General features: G+C 43.2%; 1 protein-coding gene across 10 annotated transcripts in view; it reads left to right on the forward strand.

Moving 5' to 3' along the window:
• The first annotated feature begins 662 nt into the window (after window positions 1-662).
• Window positions 663-22,614, forward strand: part of LOC144694155 (single-stranded DNA-binding protein 2) — a 587,421-nt gene continuing 565,469 nt past the window's right edge. For all 10 annotated transcript variants that reach the window (XM_078564501.1, XM_078564508.1, XM_078564524.1 and 7 more), the window contains exon 1: window positions 663-777. In XM_078564501.1, coding sequence (XP_078420627.1) covers window positions 722-777 — 56 coding nt within the window. In that variant the 5' untranslated portion in view covers window positions 663-721. The remainder of the gene's footprint in view (window positions 778-22,614) is intronic.

Raw genomic sequence — 22,614 nt, forward strand, 5'->3', positions numbered from 1 at the left:
TTTACTGCTGTGCAAGATTTATGAATTTTGTGAACATCTTTGAACAATGATCAATCAACAGTTTAGAAATTAGATACGAGTTTAGATAACAACACCAGCTCCTTCAATTGGTGTACGTTTGCCTCCTTTGCCTGGCAGCCCCCTAAACAGCGAAATAATCTTTTGGCCAGACAGTGTTAGCAAACTCCAGAAGGTTCGGTATCAGGGAAACATACATTTGTTTTGGGTGACAGACGAAGATGCGACAAATTGTGCTACTCAGGCTAACCTTTGTGACCCATGTATGTAATCATTAAAAAAAGTAATACATTTAAGTGTAATCATTGTAACATTTTTTTTTTGGTATTTATTTCGTGGACGTACAGTCGAATAACTCACTGGGATACTGTATCAATTGCTGTTGTTTTTATTTCTTTTTTTTGGTTGGTGATCCAGTCCGGGTTTTCTGCGTCACCTGTGCAGGGGAGTTGGAGCCTTTCACCAGAACAGCCGGGCCTTTTTTTCAAAAATCCGAACTTCAACGGTTTCAAACTCCCCCAAAGAGAAGCAGCCGCTCACCCTACCAATCGGGCCTGTCGATCACCCGGTTGCCATAGCGAAGGGGCGGCCTCGGCTCCGGCGCCAGCCAATGGCGGAGAGCCGTCGTTTTGTCGCTATGGTGACGGGGTTGTTCCCGGGACCTGATGGCTTGACAGGTGCGTGACAATCCAGCTCTTCAAGCATGTACGCCAAAGGCAAGAGTAACACTGTACCTTCTGACAGCCAAGCCAGGGAAAAGTAAGTTTACCTCAGCTTTTACGGGGAAACTGACCCCGGATTCAACTCCGGCGGGTCCGGAATGGTATAGTGAGATGTCAAACTCGGGACTGTGGGGTTTGTGTGAAAACATTAAGTTTAATTCTGACACTCAGTTGACTCCAGGACAAGAAGTAGCTGCTGTTCTCTTGGTATTAGAACATAAGGTACAGGGTGCTGCTTTGTGGGGGGGGGGGGGGGGGGCATAGAAATGCTGCCAGGGAAGAAAAAGTAACACGTATTGATGGAGAAAGCAGTACAATAAGTTGTACCGGTTTCTTCGGGGTTTGTGCTGGTGTTCTGTCACTTTGTGCAATGGGTTATTTACACTTTTTTTGGAAGTCCTGGAGGAGGGAGAGCTGCAGCTACAGAGGTGCACGGTGAACTTAGCTCAAGAATGATCAAAACGTGGGAGAAGGGGCAAAGCAAAATAGAGTTCAACAAAAGGTTTGAGGGGGGAAAAGGCGTTAAGCAAAAATGCTTTATTTTGCACTGTAATTGCATCTTGTACTAAGATACATTAGTTACAGTTCTGGAAGTTCACATATCGTGTCGTAGATGGAAAAAATACAGATGAACGACTTAAGCAGTGATAGTAATATTAGTGTTGTGGAAGGAAAGTTTGTAAAGTATAATAGTTCAAATAAATATTTTCTTCCATATTATCACTATGCTGGAGTTAGGACACAACTAGCTGTTACTGCTCTCTACTAGGTCGTCCTATACAAGATGCTGTTCATTGAACTGGAAAAGTCATGTTGGTAATGCGACGAGTAATAAAACAAACACATACAAGTAACACATATTGTTTTACATCATTTCGCTTATTTAGCATTAGTGGATCTAGATTTATTTCCGCGAAGACAAAGCCAACCGATGTCTTGAAGTTCTTGGATTCGGGGTTTTCCTTGGTTTTAATCATATGTTTCAGAATTTTATAAATGTGTTTTTTTTTGTTGGCAAACAATACTTGCATTCTGAGCGAGTGAGCAACCAAGTCTTTAAGTTGCATTGAACTGAGACTCTCTTGGTGCCATGTTACACCACGCTGCTTTAGGGGAACCATGGAAGAAGAAAACAAGTGAATGTAATCTGCCATCTGTAACTTTTTAATTAAAATAAATAATACCCATTTACTTTTAATTACTAATTCAAATTGCATTTAGCTGTATATTAGTATTAGTTTGAAGCAAGAACAGAACTGTAATGTTATTGTTTTCTACTTGTGTAGTAAGTGCAAAGCAATCCAATAAAACGAGTCTTAAAATAGCGGTGTTTGTAATTAAGAACAATACAACTTTACAAAAAGTACTAATGTAATTTATTACACGCTTATTTAAGAAGATTATTGCATTTTCTTGAAAGGTAGGCCGAAGTTTTTTGTGGTTTACTTATCCACTGAAGTGTGAAGCGTTTAAAGTTGTAGTAGTCGTGCCGCTTGTAAGGAGCATGTTTAAGTCTAACCTCAATTTTGGCTTGCAGTACGAAGACATTACACTTAGGACTGTCTGTGATCTCTGTATATTGTTTGTTCAAATTGAAAACGTATCAGAGGGGAAAAACAATATAGTAAATAAAAAAGCTGGTAACGTCAGGAAATGCAAAACTACGATTGCATTCAAGTTTCTAAAGTGCTGCTTTCCAAATGAAAGCTTACATCAATTGTTCAATGAATAGTTATGCAATATATAGTTCTAGTGTTTGTTTACTCTCAGTTAATTGTGAAACTAAAGTGTGTTTTGTAAATGAAAAAGTGCTTTTTTAAAGTTTGTCTTATTTACTAATATATTTGGCCTTTTGATACTGACCTTTAGCCTCAAAGAAAAATATAATAATGTATTCAGTTTATTGAATATTGGCATTTTTGATCGACAATGGAAACGTGTTATACTATATGGTTTTCTAATGAGATGATCATATCTCATTCACAAGTAGTTGCCAACTTACCACCTATCTCACTTGTGAGGGAAAAAATCATGCAAACCTTTATTAACTATTATTTTATAATACAGTTTTATGTTTAGCTGAATTATGCACTTTGTAAGTGGCTAAAATATTACTTCAACATACTTTTTTAATAGCAGGATTGAAAAAGAAATATACAAGTTCAAGGTGGTAACAAAACAAAATCCTTAACTTAAAAATCATTTGATGTTTGTAAGCGTGAACGTTTTCACATTTGTAAACCAAGATATTGTTTACATTTGATCTGCAAGACTGGGTGTCAGTCATGGAAATGATGATGCAGTTATGACAACAATATGCTGATTTTTAGAGCGGTGACATCATGGAATGCAAAACCTCCTAGTCTAGTAATGAGAGCACCACCAGTTGACTAAGCAATTACTCTGTGCCGAAACTAAAACCACCTACAATACTCAATATCTTTTAATGTGCCATGTGCAGTAGCTGTACAAGATATCTTGTTGATATTATGTATCAGGAATTAGTAGCTAAAATTGTAGTTCCATGTAATTCACACTTTTCTGTGTACAGACATAATCTAAAGGAAACTACCCATGAAAACCTTTCTTTGCAAATTTGGTACGTATGGATCAATATTAACAAAATAAAAAAAAAGTAGAGGATGCTTCTTTGGAAATACATTTTTACAGGTTAAATTATCTGTACACCAAAATAAAAGACATTCCAAAGTTAATAGAGACTTCGGTTATTGAACTGACATGCAATTCCCAAATGCGATAAGGGTAGACATTGGTACATTAAGGATTCTCAATTATCAGTTTCATCACAAGTACTGGTTGGAGGAAGCCTGGATGCTGACATTTTCTATGGGTTTCCTTACAATGGTAACATTTCAAATTCAAATGTAGTGATATTGAACTAGAATTGCTGCTGGAAGGCATTCATTTATGCTGTTCAGTTCTGGGCAGTTGAAACTGTCATGTGACTAAAAGGTTAGGAGCCCTGTGACAGTAACATGACATTGGACTGGACAGGAATTTAGTTACACAATTAATATTTGACTGGTACTTTACATTTGCTTGATTGTGCATTGGAATGGTAGTTCTGAGAAACATTTATTAGTAGTACTTGAGTGGAGTGAAGACTATAAAATAGTATATTAGTGGTAACTCCCTGAGTTTGCAATGGTTCTGCTCCAGTGATATTACAAGGAATTCTGTGCAAAAGGATAAAAATTACTTTCGGTCATGTTGATGGACAAACACTTAACATAACTCTGTTAAAATATTGGACAGAAGAATGTCATAGATAATAGCCCATTTAAAAAGAGAGGACAGTTCCATTAAAATAGCTGGCAGAGGGATTTCATGCAAATGAGTGAGACGTTCATCCGCTAATCGCCAGCAGAGAGTTCTGGACTAATAGATCTTCTCCCCATTTCTCTAACCAGCCACATGAAGCAATAATAAAGGGATTACTGAGAAATATAAGTAAAAGTAGCGATTCCTTTATAAAACTGTTCTTTATAAAACTTTAGTATTGTTTGGCCATTGAAGTGAATGAAGTTTTCCATTTAAGTGTGTACTATGAATTGATTTGTAAATTTTGCATGGGAAATGAATGGAAAGTAGTTTTGTAAAATAAAACATTATGGATCAACTAGATGTGCTTACAGCATCTGTATTTTTAAAAATACTCACAGTTACTGTGTTACCTAAACCCTCTGGGCGCAAAATTTGTAGGTTACTGGAGGCATATTGCTACGGAGGCCGATCGTCCTCCGGGGAGTGTAGTCTGCGCCACCACCTTCTGCTGCCATGGCTGCAGTCTGCAGTGGTGCACCATCTTAAGGAGGGTGCTCGTGTCGGTGTACCCTGTTACCGTCTGGAAACCTCTGAACTCATCCTATCATGATATCATACAGCCCCACAGGCTGTTGTGAACCCAGATGCCAAGTTTGGACCATGCAGTCTATTTGACAAAATTGCATGTTACTTACGAAAGTATAAGCATTCAACTGTGAGGGACCCAGCATTAACATTACCTAAAGAGCCAGGCACCCAACTTGTAGGTAAGGTGATTTTGAAGAACTTCTGCTATTGCAAAGTGTCTGAAAGTATTCTGGATTATTTTTGGAGGTGTTGTGTTGAGTTCCAGGATTTGACAGGAAGTGTTGCTGCATCCTCATAGGGAGGGCAGAGGAGAAGGAAGTCTGTCCACACAGAGACAATAAGATTTTGGGGGTGTAGCATGACGGGGAGATAGAGCAGAGACTGTATAGAGGACAAACTGTGTGCCATATCCTAAGCCACTTTGCAGCAGGCTCCTCCATGCTCATGACAATGACAGGAGGCTGTCTGAGAGGCCAAGAAATTCACTCAGGATCTCAGTGTGCACGCTTATCTGCATTCTCATGTATGCTGCCCCATGAAAGTCCTCATCTGAGTCACTTGTCCCAGATCTCGTCTGCGATCTTGCCCTCCTGTGAGCTGGCACATGAACCATCCGTTACTCCTGGCTTGGCTGCAGCCCACTCATGCCTGGTGACTCATTGTACAAAACACTGTACAAGTCTGCAAAGATTCGTGGTAGGTCAGAGGATTGGACAGATTTTAAGAACTAGCAAAGAATGACTAAACAGATAATAAAGTGGCAGAAAGAAGAGTATGAGAGAAAGTTAGCTAGTAATATAAAAACAGATAGAGTTTCAACAAGTATTTAAATAGGAAAAGAATAACTAAAGCTAGTATCGGTCCTCTAGAGAGTGTCTGGGGAATTGGTAATATAAAACAATGAAATGCAGAGGTGTTGAACAGGTATTTTGTGTCTCTTCACTGTAGAAGACTTAGAAAAATTCCCAAAGATACTTGAGAATCAAGAGGTGATGGGGAGGAATGAAAAGAACAAGCACCAACACCAGGGAAAAGTGCTAGGAAAACTATTAGACCGAAAGGCTGACAAGTCCCCAGGACTGGATGGCCTGCATCCTATGGTCTTAAAAGAAGTGACGGCACAGATAGTAGATGCATTGGTTCTAATCTTCCAAATTCCTTAGATTCTGGAACAGTCCCAGTGGATTGGAAAATAGCTAATGTAACATCTTTATTCAAGAAAGGAGGAAGGCAGAAAGCAGGAAACTATAGGCCGGTTAGCCTAACGTCTGTCATAGGGAAAATTTGTACGGAGGTTATAACAGGATTCTTAGAAAATCACAATGTGATCAAGTGGAGCCAACATGGCTTTTTAAAAGGGAAATTATGCTTAACTAATCTATTGGAGTTTTTTTGATGAAGTAACATTCAAGGTGGATGAAGGGGAACTGGTAGATGTGGTGCACTTATATTTCCCAAAGGCATTTGGTAAGGTACCACATCAAAGGTCACTACACAAGATAAGAGCACATGGTGTAGGGGTTAACATATTAGCATGAATAAAATGAGATTAGAATAGATAGGTGTTTGATGGCTGACACAGTTTGATGGCTGACACAGACATGATGGGCCGAAGGGCCTGTTTCTGTGCTGTATAACTATATGACTCTATAAAAGATTGGTTAGCCAACAGGATACAGAGAGTAGGGAAAAATGGGTTTTCTTTGGATTGGCAAGCTGTAACTAGTGGAGTACCACAGGGATCAATGCTGGACCCATAATTTTTATGACCTATATCGCTGACTTGGATGAAGGGACTAAATGTTTGGTAGCTAAATTTGCTGATGACACTAAGATAGGTAGGAAAGTAATTTGTCAAGAGGAGGTAGAGTCTGCAAAGGGAAATAGACAGGTTAAGTGAGTGGGCAAAAAATTGGCAGATGGAGTATAACATGGCTAAATGTGAACATCACTTTGGCAGGAAGAATAGAAAAGCAGTATACTATTTAAATGGAGAAAGTTTGCAGAACTCAGTGGTGCAGAAGGATCTGGGTGTCCCGGTACATGAATAACATAAAGTTAGTATGCAGGTACAGCAAGTGATGACGAAGTGAAATGGAATGTTGGCATTTATTGCAAGAGGAATGGAATAGAAAAATAGGAAGGTTTTACTGCAGCTGTATAAGGCCTTGTGGTGAGACCAGATCTGGTGTAGTGTGTACAGTTTTGGTCTCCATATTTGAAAAAAATGATATAACTACTTTAGAAACAGTTCAGAGAAGATTAACTTGACTCATCCCTGGGATGAAGGGCTTATCCTATGAAGAAAGGTTGAACAGGTTGGGCCTATACCCATTAGAGTTTAGACGAATGAAAGGTGATCTTATTGAAACAAAAAAGATGTGGAGGGGATTTGACAGGGTAGATACCCAGAGGATGTTTCCTCTTGTGGGGGAGACTAAAACTAGGGGACATAGTTTAAGATTAAGAGGTCTACCTTTTAATACAGAGATGAGGAAAATTTTTTTCTCTGAGGGTCATTAGCCTGTGGAATTCTCTTCCCCAGAAAGTAGTGGAGGCTGGGTCTTTAAATTTATTCCAGGCTGTTTGATTTTTGATAGACAAAGGAGTCAAGGGTTATGAGGGCCATGCGGAGTTGAGACCACAACCAGATCAGCCATGATCATATTGATTGGCGGAGCAGGCTCAAAGGGCCAAATGTTGTACTTCTGCTCCTAAGTCCTATGTTCCTATGACTCGCCAAGTGCTGACCCCAACTCAGTGCTAGCCTCTAAGTGTCATTATCTGAGCTGGTGGCTGCAAGTGTTAGATCGAATGATTGAACCTCTTCATCAGTACTGTTGTTCTCTGTTTTCCTATAATGACTGCAGTGGCTGGGCAAATGGCAATTCTTGGTTGCTTGAAAGCAGAAAATCCAGAAGGGGAAGGTTGGGGTGGAGGAAACAAGTTGGAATGAGACCATCAGCAGCTTGCCCATTCTGCCCGATAGCAGCATGAGGGTGAGCTGGGAGTTGAGAAGGAGCATAAGGCAAGACCGTACCATTATCCTGAACGCTCTCAGTGCTGTGGAATTCCACAGGCTGTGTTGCAGCTAGCCCCATGATGTAGAGAACCATCTGCTCTGTAAGGGTTAGGAGTTCCAGGTGTTCTTGTCCCCTCATAGCCCTGCTCTGCTCTCTCCTATTGTATGCCACTTTGTCATGTAAGAGAAAAGGGGAATGCTAGATATTGTGTTGCATTGTGTCTGGGTGATGTTCCTGCCATAGCTCAATAGCTGCAAGTATGTGGAGGCGGTGAGAGGTGATTGTGAGACTGGCAGCATGAGTCCTGAGTGACAGGGACTGGTGCTGGGTGAGTGAAGAAATGTGTTGCATTGAGCAGGATGAGAGGCTGGTGGAACAGTGGGTAGGAGATGTCATGTGAAGATGCATTCACTTAGCTTGAGGTACTGCTGTAGATACTCAACTGCAGAATCTGCAATTGTTCTTCTTTACCATAAGCTCTCAGTGCCTTCTAAGTGTTGTCCTTGAGGGCCTCTTGGCTCCCATGGAACCATGGTATTTCTCCTACTGTTTGCCTTCACCATTGAGACTTCCAGTGCCACATTCATGACCCTGGAGCCCTCTCAATGTCCGCTGTTCCATTTTCCTTGTTTGGAATTGCAGCAATATTATCCGGCAACAGCCTCCTGTAATTCAGTACAGCTCTCCTTTCTGAGGGACAGGTTTCCTTTAAGAACATGAGAGCATATTGCTTGGTTTCCTGTCGAGTGCAGAGGCATTCAGCAGCACGACAAATGCTTGGCCCTACACTACATTCAGGTAATTGAAGTAGGCAGCACCAAATTTACGTGCTGTCTGCTTCCACCGGAACTGGTGCAGGCAGGTCACGAATAATGATCCCCGCACCCAAATAATCTAATTATTAGTCCTCTGAAGCCAGATAAGTTAGACATGAGGTTCCAAGCTTGATGTCAATGTCAAATACCGCAGGGGAGGCATTAGGTAATTGAATATTGCAGGAGAGGGACCTTGTGGAACCCTGTTACAATGGTTATTTATCGACTTTGGTAATGTATACAGTGATTATGGTGCTAGGGTGGATCAAGGCTGCTGCTGCTTACTTTATTAATGTACTGGTTGCAGTACTAGATGCTAATTTGTGAAGTCTTCCTACAAGTTTTAGTAAACTACAAATAATAAAAGAATTTATTCTAAAATAAGTAATTTAGTGAATTTTGTTTTTCCTGATAGTGGCTGATATTAGTTGTGTTCCTCACAATATACTAATATAAAATGTAACACTATAAAATACATTTTCATACCTTTCAGAGGTGAGTGGTTCAAAAAGTGACAGTTGATTTTTTTCCCCTTTGGTTTCTATTGAACAAGTTTATGGGAAATGAGGGTGACATGTTTAGATTGTCCTATTGGCTATCTGAGACTTGTGCAAGACAAGAGACTCTGCAGTGTACTTGTGTTGCGTATACTAGTGTTGCATATTCTACATCTGAGTTCTACAGTAGAAGGGTTTTGATGAAATATTTATAACATTGGTTAGTGAGCTCCTCCCGCCGTCGTAACATTACCGGTCTCCATCTGGACCTCAGTCCATTTTCCACTATCATTCATATCTATGCAATTTGTCACCTTCAGACTTGAGTATCCCAATGCTACTTGACCCGTCTCCCATTATCCATCCTATGTAATCTTCAGCTCATCCAAAATTCTGTTACCCATATAATTTTCCCATACTAAATCATCACCCAGCACATTAGCCTACCCTTACCCCCATTTATGATTGCCACACTCCCCCCGCCCACCCACATGTCCAATTTAAAATTCACAGCAACAAAAACAGGAAATGCTGGAAAACTCAGCAGGTCTAACAGTATCTGTGGAGAGAAAAACAGAGTTAACGTTTCGAGTCCGTATGACCCTTCTTCAGAGCTCTGAAGAAGAGTCATACGGACTCGAAACGTTAACTCTGTTTTTCTCTCCACAGATACTGTTAGACCTGCTGAGTTTTCCAGCATTTTCTGTTTTTGTTTCAGATTTCCAGCATTCACAGTATTTTGCTTTTATCTCAAAATTCACAGCCTTGTGTTTGAACCCCTTCAAGGCCTGACCAAGCCATTTTTCTGTAACATCCTCCAGCCCTAAAACTGCCACACCCCCCCCCCCCCCGCCCCCCCCCCCCCCCCCCTCGCCCCCCAACCACCATAGGCTCTCCATTCTTCTGACACTCTGGCCTCTTGTCTACCAGTCCCTCCCTCCTTACACTACCTTTTCCAGCAGTGCCTTTAGCTGCCTAGCCCAGACGCTTTGGAAATCTCCTTCAAATTTCCACCAATTTCTTCTTCTTTAAGACTCTCCTTAAAATTCACTTCTTTGATCAAACTTTTGATCACCGATTCTAATATCGTCTTTGGCTCAGCATCCATTTTTGTCTGATTACTTCTCTGTGAAGCCTCTTGGGATGCTTTTTCTACATTAAAGGTGCTATATAAATGAAAGTTATAAATTGATTCAGGCACAATATGGAATACTGAAATCCTACCATCTTACTATGATAATCAAAGGTCCTCATTTTAAAAAAAATTGCTTTTAACTTCTTAGGCGTGTATGTTTTAATGTGTTTCAAAACACTTTGCCAATTGAGATTTCCATTATGCATACAAGATGGTATCAAATCCTTTCCTGTAACTGCAAGTAACTACCGTGTCCAGCATATGTGGTCTACATTCTACTGATAAGTGGCTTGAAGAATCCACCAGTTGTGCAAGAGGGAATTAAGTCTGTCTAGTTTATAGGGCTATATATAAACTGCTTAGGTGATTCCTTTTTGGAATGTGCAGGAATAAATTTGAAAATATTTTTCCTGAAACTGAGGAATGTTTACAAATGTTTAAAAAATGCTTAATTTGCATCAGTGTTTTACTTAAAATCAATTGATTTGGTGGTTCTTGGGAGAGATGATATAGTTTGATTTTACCTTGTAGTTGTCTCTTAGGAACACGTGTCTCTTCAGTATAGTGTTCTACACAATGATAGTAATAAATAACTTGAAGATAAATTTAGTTTACATGGACTGCCTTTGAAAGCAATGTTTAATGTAAACAAACATCAGTTCTCAACATTGTGACATTAACAGTTGCATAATAATGTATCATGACACTAACCATTAAAAAGTTTGTATAGAGATATAAGTTTAGTTATGATTCTCTATTTGCCTGGTATTGGGGGTGTAAGGAGGTCAAGACCTAACAAGCATGGTTTTAAACTCCACATTGTTACTTAGCTTTGCTTCAGTATTCCTTTCTCTGCTGTTAATTCTATCTCTCCGGCATTTAAGCAGCTGACTACTTCTACTGCTGAAGCCAGAAATTGAATTGTAGAGTTAAGATTCTTTGGGAGCAAATTCCAATCATGTATTTAAATTTGATATCTAGTTTACAATAATTATATCAATTTATGTGTAGAATAGAAAATAATGCAGTACAGAATGTAGGAAATGAATGTTACTTTAATAACTTACGAAAAGATAGAAGATGGAGTTAAAAGTCAGCAATTTTTTTGTATTAGGTAATTCCTGTGGCCTTTTAATGTTATGAAAATGGAACCAGATACAAAAATCATAATATGAAATAAGTGCCCTGAAATTTTTTTTGAGTATTTGTTTTGGATTCTACAAATGATTAGTCTTGTAATGGCACTGCATTCTTCAGGGACCCTAAGACCCTTTAGCCTAGGTAGGAGAATTGGATTCTTTGCTCCTGGAGATAGTTTTGGCTGCTTTGGTGACAATGTTATTCCAACATTTTGTCCTTTTACCTAGATATTATCTCATTGGTGAAAGTGTCATTCTTGACATTTGTTTTGATTGCTATTTCATACTTTACAAAACGAGGACATATTGCCTGAAAAAGATTATTGCACCCATTTTTTCCAGCACTATAGGCACCATTTTGATTCCAAAATGGCATCCATGATGTGAGTCATACCAGATGCTATCTTGGGGAGGGCATTGGTGCAGGTACAGCAAGTATGCAGAGTAGGCAGATTAGGATGTCAGTCAGCATTTGACATCAGCACCACCATTTTGGAGCTTAATTCTTCAGCTAATGCTGTCCATTAACCTTGCGTAGCTGAACGTCCATTCAGCAGCAGGAAGGACCCCAACATAAACTACTTCCAGGTTAGTTGCTGATTAATTTCTACTGGTTATTACTGAGTTTCTAGAAGAGTTTGATGGCTTGTAGTGTTATTTAGAGTTGCTGAGCTTACAGGGAGTAGTGTTGAGGTGTGAAAGAATTTGGTCCTTACTTCAAGAATTCTGCTTAGACCACTTGCTCCCAGATGTAGGTACAATAGGTTATATTCCCCCTTCGTCTGCACCAGTGAAGGGAGAATGAGCAGCAGTTGCACAGAGGAGAATAAGCTGCTCAAAGATGGAAGAGAAGGAGGAGGGGTGGGTGGGAGAAGGGCTCCAGCAGGAGGCCATATCACCCGGAGTCTTCGGTTAGCAATTCTCTGACCTTGACCTCAGTGAGGAACAGTGTATCAGATGTCTTTGCTTCAGTAAGGAGGAGCTCACTGAAATTTGCTACCTCTTGCATCAAGAAATGCAGCTTCAGGACAGGGCAAGTGGGGTATTTGCTGTGAAGGTGACCATGAACTCTTATGTGTCGGGTTCCTTTTATATAATATCCCACAGTTCACAGGGAGGTTACTGAGGCTCTGTATGCAAAGAGAGATGAATACATTTCAATCTGTCTAGCCAGAGAGAAGCTGGCAGAGTGAGGATGTGGCTTTGTGAGTTTCACAGGCTTCCCCATGGTGCAGGATGCCATTGATTGCATCGATGTCACATGTGTTGCATGTAAATTCTGAGATGTACCGCAACCGGAGGGGATCTACTCCCTCAGTTTTCAGCTGGTGTGTGACCATCCTCAGCACATCATGCAGGTCATTGCTCAGTATCCTGCAGCAACAGTAATAATGCCTGAATTCTGTGCCACTATGCTGTACCATCTGCATTCGAGCCACCATGATGCACCAGAGTGTGGCCACTGAGCGACGAGCCTTATCTGCTGACCACCTGGCTCGTGACTCTGCTGCACAAATCACACACACACGGAATACATACAAATAACGAAAGGCATGTTGCTACAAGAAATGTGATCAAACAGTCTGTTGGGATGCTTAAACAATGCTTCTGCCATGGACAACACTGGAGGAGCCCAGCATTACTCGGCAGAAGATTTGTGCTGATCTGGTGCATCCTGCACGACCTAATCTTGAGGGCACAGCCATTGTTGAATAGCTGAGGAGGAGGAGGAGGAGGAAGGGAAGAGGTAACCAACATTCTGGCCAGGGTGTCAGTGATCAACATTGACTGCGGTCCCAATGAATGCAACCTCAATCGCCCATTCACCAATAATCCCACACCTTACCTTCCCTCTGTTTCTGACCATCACAGCATCCGCTTTTCACACTTAAAAAAAAAATGCCACCACAAAACAAACATTCCAAACCAAATTTATACATCAACCCATCCCATATTCTATGCAAAAGTCGTCATCATACTTGTGCATTCCCTTAGTCGCTGTTTGCCTTTAACAAAAAGAGAAAATGCTGGAAAAACTCAGCAGGTCTAGCAGCACCTGTGGAGAGAGAAACAGAGTTAACGTTTCAAGTCTGTATGACCCTTCTTCAGAGCTGAAGAGAAGTGGAAATGTGATGCAATTTATACTGTTTTGGAGGGGGGGTGGTTGCAGGTGGAGCTTGATAGAAGGCCAGCGATAGGTGGGGACAAAGGTGGGATTGACAAAGATATCATGAACTAAAGGACAAAGAGGGTGTTAATGGTAGTGGTTAGGGCTAAAAAAATGTGCTGATAGTGGCGTAAAGGTAAGAAAGCAGAATGTGATAATAGTAGAACAAGGGTAGCATTGTGTGAAAGAACAACCTGGAACAAAACAGATGGCCCTTTTGGGGATGGGGTGGGGGGAGGGGGCGGTGGTGGGGAAAAAAAAGATAGAGAATGGGATAGAAGGGGGGATAAAAAAGGGGATAAAACCACAGATAAATGAATAAAAATAAAAATAAGTGGATAAAAACAATGAATGCTGAAAAAAGGGGATTAAAAAAGAGGGTGAGGATGGAGGAGAGAGTTCATGGTCTAAAGTTGTTGAACTCAGTGTTAAGTCCAGAAGGCTGTAAAGTGTCTAATTGGAAGACGAGGTGCTGTTCCTCCAGTTTGCGTTGGGCTTACCTGGAACATTGCAGCAGGCCAGGGACGGACATGTGGGCATGAGAGCAGGATGGTGTGTTGAAATGGCAAGTGACAGGAAGGTCTGGGTCATGCTTGTGGACAAAGCAGAGGTGTTCTGCAAAGCGGTCACCCAGTCTGCGTTTGGTCTCCCTGATGTAGAGGAGACCACATTGGGAGCAGCGGATGCAGTAGACTAACTTGAAGGAGGTGCAAGTGAAGTGCTGCTTCACCTGAAATAAGTGTTTAGGCCCTTGGACGGTGAGGAGGGAGGAGGTAAAGGGGCAGGTGTTGCACTTGCTGCTATTGTATGGGAAGGTGCTGTGGGAAGGGGATGAGGTGTTGGGGGTGATGGAGGAGTGGACCAGGGTGTCCCAGAGGGAAGATGTCATGAACAAAAGGACAAAGGGGGTGTTAATGGTAGTGGTAAGGGCTGAAGGAGATGCTGATAGTGGCATTAAGGTAAGAAAGCAGAATGTGATAAGAGCAGGACAAGGCTAAGCACCCTGAAAAGAACAACATGAACAAGTGACAGATGGCCCTTGTGGGGGTGGGGTGTGGGGAGAAAAAAATCGAAAATAGGATAAAAAGATGGGGATAGTACAATGAATAATTGAAAAAATGAAAATAAATAAAAATAAGTGGATAAAAAATAAAAAAATAAAAATGAATATTGGAAAAAGGGGGTAAAAAGGAGTGAGGAAGCCATCTGAGCTTGCGTGACAATGATCTGGCATGAGAGCAATCTGAACTTGAATGGCAGCATCCAAATGTTGAGTAGCTTCAGTTTGTGCTGCAGTGGAAGCTGAGACATCTGTGTTATGGATGGGTCCACAAGTGGCCACCACTTGCATGCTGGAGAGGATGGATTGCAAGCTTTGCGCAAAGCCATGTTAAGCTGGTGTTGGATTCTACCATGGTCCTTGAATTTGATGCAGGTTTTCTAACAGGCATGCTAATTATTTTGCTTTTATTATTAATTCATGAGATGTGAGCATCGCTGGCTAGGCCAGCATTTATTGCCCATCCCTAGTTGCATTTGAGAAGTGGGTGGTGAGCTGCCTTCTTGAACTTCTGCAGATCACGTGGTATAGGTACACCCAGAGTGCTGTTAGGAAGGAAGTTCCAGGATTTTGACCCAGTGACAGTGAAGAAACAGTGATATATTTCCAAGTCAGGATGGTGAATGGCTTGGAGGGGAACTTCCAGGTGGTGGTGTTCCCACGTGTCTGCTGCCTTTGCCCTTCTATATGGTACTGGCTGTGTGTTTAGAAAGTGCTGTCTAAGGAGATTTGGTGAATTCCTGCAGTGCATATTGTAGATGGTGCACACTGCTGCCACTGTGCATCAGTGGTGGAGGGAGTGAATGTTTGTGAATGGGGTGCCAATCAAGTGGGCTGCTTTGTCCTGGATGGTGTCCACCTTCTTGAGTGTTATTGGAGCAGCACTGATCCAGGCAAGTGGGGAGTATTCCATCACACTCCTGACATGCTTTGTGGACAGGCTTTGGGGAGGTGAGTTACTCGCTGTAGGATCACTAGCCTCTGACCTGCTCTTGTAGCCACATTATTTATATGGTTAGTCCAGTTCAGTTTCTGGTCAATGGCAACCCCCAGGCTGTTGATGGTGGGTGATTCAACGATGGTAATGCCACTGAATGTCAAGAGGCGACAGATTCTCTCTTGTTGGAGATGGTCATTGCTTGGCACTTCTGTGGCGCGAATGTTACTTGCCACTTGTCAGCCCAAGCACGGATAGTGTCCGGGTCTTGCTGCATTTGGGCATGGACTGCTTCAGTATCTGAGGAGTCATGAATTGTGCTGAACAAAGAACAATGAAAAGTACAGCACAGGAACAGGCCCTTCGGCCCTCCAAGCCTGCGCCGATCATATTGCCCCGTCGACTAAAACATTTTGCACTTCCGGGGTCCGTATCCCTCTATTCCCATCCTATTCATGTATTTGTCAAGCTGCCTCTTAAACACCACTATTGTACCTGCTTCCACCACCTCCTCTGGTAACGAATTCCAGACACTCGCTACCCTCTGCGTAAAAAACTTGCCCCGCACATCTCTATAGTTTTCTTCTCTCACCTTTAATCTATGTCCCCTAGTAATTGACTCTTCCACCCTGAAAAAAAGCTTCTGACTATCTACTCTGTCCATGCCACTCATAATTTTGTAAACTTCTATCATTGTGCAATCATCAGCGAACATCCACACTTCTGACCTTATGATGGAAGAAGCGTATTTAGTGAAACAGCTGAAGATAATTGGGCCCACCCTGAGAAACTCCTGCAGTGATGTCCTGGAACTAAGATCATTGACCTCTGACAAGCGCAATCATCCTCCTTTGTGCTAGGTATGGCGCCAACCAGTGGGGAGTTTTCCTACTGCCCCCATTGGTTCCAGTTTTGCTAGATCTCCTTGATGCCATATTGGTCAGATGCTGCCTTGATGTCAAGGGCAGTCACTCTCACCTCATCTCTGGAGTTCAGCCCTTTTGTCCCTGTTTGAACCAGGGCTGTAATGAGGTCAAGAGCTGAGTGATCCTGGCTGAACCCAAACTGATCATCAGTGAGAAGTTACTGCTGAGCAACTACTGCTTGATAGCACTGTTGATGACCCTTTCCATCATTTAACTTATGATTGAGAGTAGAATGATAGAGATGTAATTGGCCGGGATCGATTTGTCCTGCTTTTTGTGTACAGGACATACCTGGGCAATTTTTCACATTGTCGGTTAGATGCCAGTATTTTAGCTGTACCGGAACAGCTTGGCTAGGGGGCGCGGCATGTTATGGAGCACAAATATTCTGCACTATTGCTGGAATATTGTCAGGGCCCATAGCCTTTGAAGTACCCAGTGCGTACAGCCGTTTCTTTATATCACATAGAGTGAACTGAATTGGCTGATGAGTGTCATCTGTGATGCTGAGGACCTCCAGCAGAGGCTGAGATGGATCATCCACTAGGCATTTCTGGCTGAAGATTGGTGCGAATGTTTCGGCCTTATCTTTTGTACTGATGTGCTGGGCTCCCCTGTCATTGAGGGTGGGGATATTTGTGGAGCCTCCTCCTCCCATGAGCTGTTTAGTTGTCCACCACCATTCATGACTGGATGTGGCAGGACTGCAGAGCATAGATCTGATCCATTAGTTGTGGGATCGATTAGCTCTGTCTATCGCATGCTGCTTACACTGATTGGCACACAAGTAGTCTTGTGTTATAGCTACACCAGGTTGACACCTCACTTTTAGGTATGCCTAGTGCTGCTCCTGGCATGCCCTCCTGCACTCTTCATTGAACCAGGGTTGATCCTCTGTCTTGGTGGTAATGGTAGAGTGGGGGATATGTGGTGCCATGAGGTTACAGATTGTATTCGAGTACAATTCTGCTGCTGCTAATGGCCCACAGCACCTCATGGATGCCCAGTCTTGAGTTGCTAGATCTGTTCGAAATCTATCCCATTTAGCATGGTGTCGTGTCACATAGCACGATAGAGGGTATCCTCAATGTGAAGACGGGACTTTGCCTCCACAAGAACTGTGCAGTGGTCACTCCTATTGATACCGTCATGGACAGATGCATCTGCGGCAGGTAGATTGGTGAGGATGAGGTCAAGTATGTTAGTCCCTCTTGTTGGTTCCCTCAACATCTGCTGCAGACCCAGATGAGCAGCTTTGTCTTTTAGGACTCGGGCAGCTTGGTCAGTAGTGGTGCTACCAAGCCACTCTTGGTGATGGTCATTGAAGTGCCCCCACCCAGAGTATATTCTGCATCCTTACCCCACTCATTGCTTCCTCCAAGTGATGTTCAACATGGAGGAGTACTGACTCATCAGGTGAGGGAGGGCGGTAGGTGTTAATCAGCAGGAGGTTTCCTCACCCACGTTTGACCCAATGCCTGAGACTTTAAGGGGTCTGGAGTCAATGTTGAGGATTCCCAGGGCAACTCCCTCCGAGCTGTATACCACTGTGCTGCCACTTCTGCTGGGCCTGTGCTGCCAGTGGGACAGGACATACCCAGCGATGGTGGTGCCTTGGACATTATCTGTAAGGTATGATTTCATGAATATGACTATGTCAGGCATTTGATTCCAATTTTGGCACAAGACCCCAGATGTTAGGAAGGAGGACTTTGCAGGGTCAACAGGGCTGCGTTTGCTTTTGTTGTTTCCGGTGCCTAAGTTGATGCTGAGCGGTGCGTCTGGCTTCATCCCTTATAGGCTTCATAGCAGTTTGATACGACTGAGTGGCTTGCTGGGCCATTTCTGAGGGCAGTTAAGAGTCAACCACATTACTGTGGGTCTGGAGTCACATGTAGGCCAGACCAGATAAGGACAGCAGATTTCCTTCCCCAAAGGGCATTAGTGAACTAGATGGGTTTTTACAAAATTAGACTTTTAAGTCCAGGTTTTTTATTGAGTTTAAATTCCAGCATCTGTCATGGTCCTCGGTCTCTGGATTATTAGTCCGATACGACTACCACTATGCCACTGCTGCCATCCCCCCTTCTCTCCCCACAAACAGTTTGGTGTGCAGTCTCATCGGCCTTCTTCTGTAGGCTACTCCGACGCAGTCCTTATCTCAGCAACAGAACATAGGTGTGATCTCGCTCTCCATGTTGCTAGCCCCTGTGCTACCCTTGTCCTGTACTCTGGCTGCAGGCCATTCATGCCAATCCCTTCTCTGTGCTACCCTCTAAAGTACGCACAGTGTTAGTATCTGAGTTGGCGACTGCGTGTGCAAGAATAAGTGACAGTATTTATTCCTCATTGCTGCCTTCCTGTTCTTCCTTCTCTTGTTTTTTCACCACTGTCTGGACAGTTGCCAGTTCTTGCCTTGGACAGAAATGCCAAGGGAGAGGTTGTGGTGAAGGGAGTGGGGGAATGCAAGGGGTACGTGTGCAGCTTGCAAATCAGAAGAGATTGTGGGATAAGCGGTAAGTGCGTGAGAGAAGGATTAGGTACAAGCTTTCTGTTTCAGCCCCATCATTGGCGACTGACTCGATAATGGCTGTTCCAATTATAGACCTCTCCTCCATGGGACTAAGGACATGCAGGCGCGCCTGTCCCCTGCAGGTTAGGTGCTGTTGCCTCTGGTTATATGGCACCCTCTTCTGCAGGAGAAAGGGAAATGTGTCAGTAAGTGTGGGGCAATCTTTTGGGTGATGTGCCTGTCATGTTTGAATAGCTAGCAGTGTGTGCAAACTGGGAGATCAGTGTGAGGATTGCATCAGTGCTTACTGCTCAGTGTGTGAGGGTGACATGAAGCTGTAAATGTTAGATATGAATGAATCTTGATTGATAAAAATTGTTGGTAGGTGAGTCAAGGGCATGGGTTGGGTGGTGGAGCAGTGTGTATCTGAATCTTGTGATCGAAGATGAGTTCAATGACCTTAACCACTCGTGTGAGGTAATCAAACTTTATGGGGTGAATTTTACACTTGGGAATTGGGACAGCTGCTGTCCTGTGCATGTGTAAAATCTAGCGTCATGATGTTGGGTCACGAGCCCGACATCAACATGCAAGTCTGCCGTAATACAGAAGTCGGGTGGGTGCTGAAATTGGCAGTCCGCCCACTATCCAGCATTTAAAAAAAACTAATTATCAAGCTGTTAGGCTTGTTAACAAGGCTATTGGCCACAATTTTGCATTGCCCACGCCGTAATGCAATGGGTGCATGGGAAACTTGGTTGGTGCGAGTTATTTTTTTTTAATCAGGAAGTGATGCAAAGGCGGTATAAAGGCTGTGAGTAAAATTATGGCTGCTGTCATCAGAATAGTGCTGGGAGACCTTGCTACTGCTGGTATTTTGGATTTCCATAACATTGCAGAAGGGAAGGGGCAATCAGGAGGTGCTGCAACCAATATTTTGCACTACAGGATAGTGCTGAACATTGTTCAATTCCCATTTGGGAATTGTACATTCAGTGGGAGGCTCCTCCTCCAGTGAGGAGGAAAAGGAGGAGAGCAGGTGGCCAGGAACAGGTGTGCCCTGTGGTCCAGCAAGGTAGGCAGCCTGCTGCAAAGCAAGGGCCAGTGGAGAGGAGGCAGCGGCAGTAGGCAGGCAGACAGAGGAGAAGGCACTATCCTGCCAATAGACTCAAGGATGACATACTTACAGAGCACCCATTGCCCCCAAGACTCCAGTTGTCCAGGGAGATAGTCACAACAATCTGTGACAAGCTGGCTGCCGACATTGCATCTAATTGTGTAGGCGGACGCTCGATGCCTGTGGCCTTGAAGATCACAGTGACCCTGAATTTTATTTGCCACCGTGCCCTTGCAGGCTTCAGCTGGAGACCTGGGATTTTGTAGCCGGCTGTGCATCACTGCATCAGGGTAGTGGCTGATGCTTGTTCAGGTAAAATCCATTAATGCCGCCTGCCCAACAGCCTCCCCAGTTTCCAAGACAGTTGCTCCTTACCCCCAAAGCACAGTTTTCAAGCGAGAGCTCTGAGCCCTTGGAATCTCACTGCTCTGGGACTTCCTCTAGCCTCACTTTGGCCAATGGATTGTCTCCAGTGATGGGCCCCCAGGTCCAGGACCGCCTCCTGTAGTGGTGTGAAGATGGCCAGGTTGGACTGACCACCTCTGGTCTGGCCCTTTCCCTTGCATTGTGTGCCTTCTATCCCTGGAAATGAAAAAGGACATTGTAATGACTGCTGTGCTGCAGTCATGCCTTCAAATTTGTAGCCAACATGTACTTTGTCAGGGGGTCAACATTTCTCAATGCTCCTTGTCAGCTAAAAGATGCTACAGAACCATCTTCTTCCCCCTCCCCCACCCTACCAAAGCCCTATTGTCATGCAGAGTGGCATGTCTGCATCCTGCTGCCTTCTACACTTGGGCAATACAGTAGGCAGCCCCACATTCAAATCATTTCACCCTCACACCCTTCTATCTAGGTCTACCTCTGAAATGTTTAGACGCTCACCCTTCTAAAGAAGTCATGGGGCAGGATTTTCGGGTGGGCACATTGGGCGGGCCGGGGACCGGCCGGGAAATGGGTCGCCGACGGCAATCATGATTTCATGCTGCTGGGCCAATTAACAGCCCTCTAAATTATGACTTGTGTTGCAGGTGCCACAGTGCCATGCCAGGGGTACTTTAAAATGGTTGTCCGTGACTGACTTCCGCCCTTCTGCCCCCTTGAATTGCTGGTTGGATGTGCTGCCCAACATTTCTCACTGATGTGGGCCTGTGTCCCATCGGCTGCTTGCTAATTGGATGAAAGACACATTGTCAGGCATCTTTCAAAGGCGGGGGCATGAGTTGGTAATACACCCAATTCCGTATTGGACTCTTGCCCACCGCTGAGCAACATAAAATTCACCCCGATGTGGCACTGAATCCAGGTCCTCAGGTTACGCTGTTGCATTGTCTGCCATGGCTATCTGTTCCTGTGCCTTCTCAGAGTTTGTGTGAAGGGTCTTCTGATTCCTTGTGGATAAAGGCCATTTTTCCTCTTGTCCATCTTCTGCATTAAGGCCACCAGTGTTGTGTTTAAGAACTTTCACCATTAGTCTTCTAGTCACTGTTTCACCATTCGCCTTTTTACAGGTCTGACTCCCTTTGCCAGCCGCTTCCAGTGCCTGTTGCAGCCAGGACGCACATCCCCTTTAAGAGGTTCTGGCTGGCTTTACGTAGTGGAAACTAACTTTAAGTTGTGCTAGACTCGCACAAACTTGGGCCCCCTGTTGAGACGTGCAGCCACTCAACAATGCATTTAGCATTGGGCTGCGAGCTATCATCATTTAAATTAGCAGGCAGCACCTAGTTTGTATAGTGCCTGAATTGGAGGTAATGGGCATGGGTTAATCATGCATTGTGATCATCATGCCTGTTTTTGGGGGCTATTGATTTTTTTTCTGATTAATTCTGTTCTACTGTTTGACCTTGGAATTACTTATTATCCAAGCATCCCATAGACTCAGCTTGTTTTGAAAATTGACTGGGAACTTCTAGTTGTGCGATACATACTTGAATACAAATGAAGCCTGCGATTTCTAACCTTTTTTTTCTTATTAGAACCACACAACATTACTGGATTTACCAGAGCATACAAAGTCAGGTAGAAATATTCTGTACTCTCTGGGCTAGAAATTATGCTACTTCTCCAGAATCCCTAAACATTAGGGTTTTGCACCTTGGCAGTCATAACATCTGTGACTAATTCCCATGTGGAGGAATCTATTAGAAGCGTAGAAAATCCATTGATTGCATCATGTAGAGTCAAGAGTCACCAGGAGCATGACAGAGAATCTTTTATAGATGTTTGAATATTCTGTGGTTTATGTTCACTCAAGCAGCACACACGTGCCATGCACACACAAGCGTACACACACTTGGCAGTATCGCCATTTGGCACAAATCTTTTTTTTAAACACTCTACCATTAAGCTCTGTGTCCTCCTGTAATGTTGTGAAGTTGAATTTTCTATAATTCTGGCAGTTCGATAAAACTGATGAGGATGTTGCAAGTGGACTGAAACAGCAAGCAGATTTGTCTGGTCTTCAAATACGTAATAATCTAATACTAATATTTAATATTAACCTTTTATGGGGGAGATGGTGGTGTAGTGGCAATGTCACTGGACTAGTAATCTAGAAGCCCAGGCTAATGCTTTGGGGACGTTGGTTCAAATCCCACCTCAGCAGCTGGTAGGATTTAAATTCAATTAATAAACCTGGAATATAAAGCTACTCTCAGTAATGCTGACCAT

This window comes from Cetorhinus maximus, chromosome 2, assembly GCF_964194155.1.
Source record: "Cetorhinus maximus chromosome 2, sCetMax3.hap1.1, whole genome shotgun sequence".
Taxonomy (NCBI): Eukaryota; Metazoa; Chordata; class Chondrichthyes; order Lamniformes; family Cetorhinidae; genus Cetorhinus; species Cetorhinus maximus.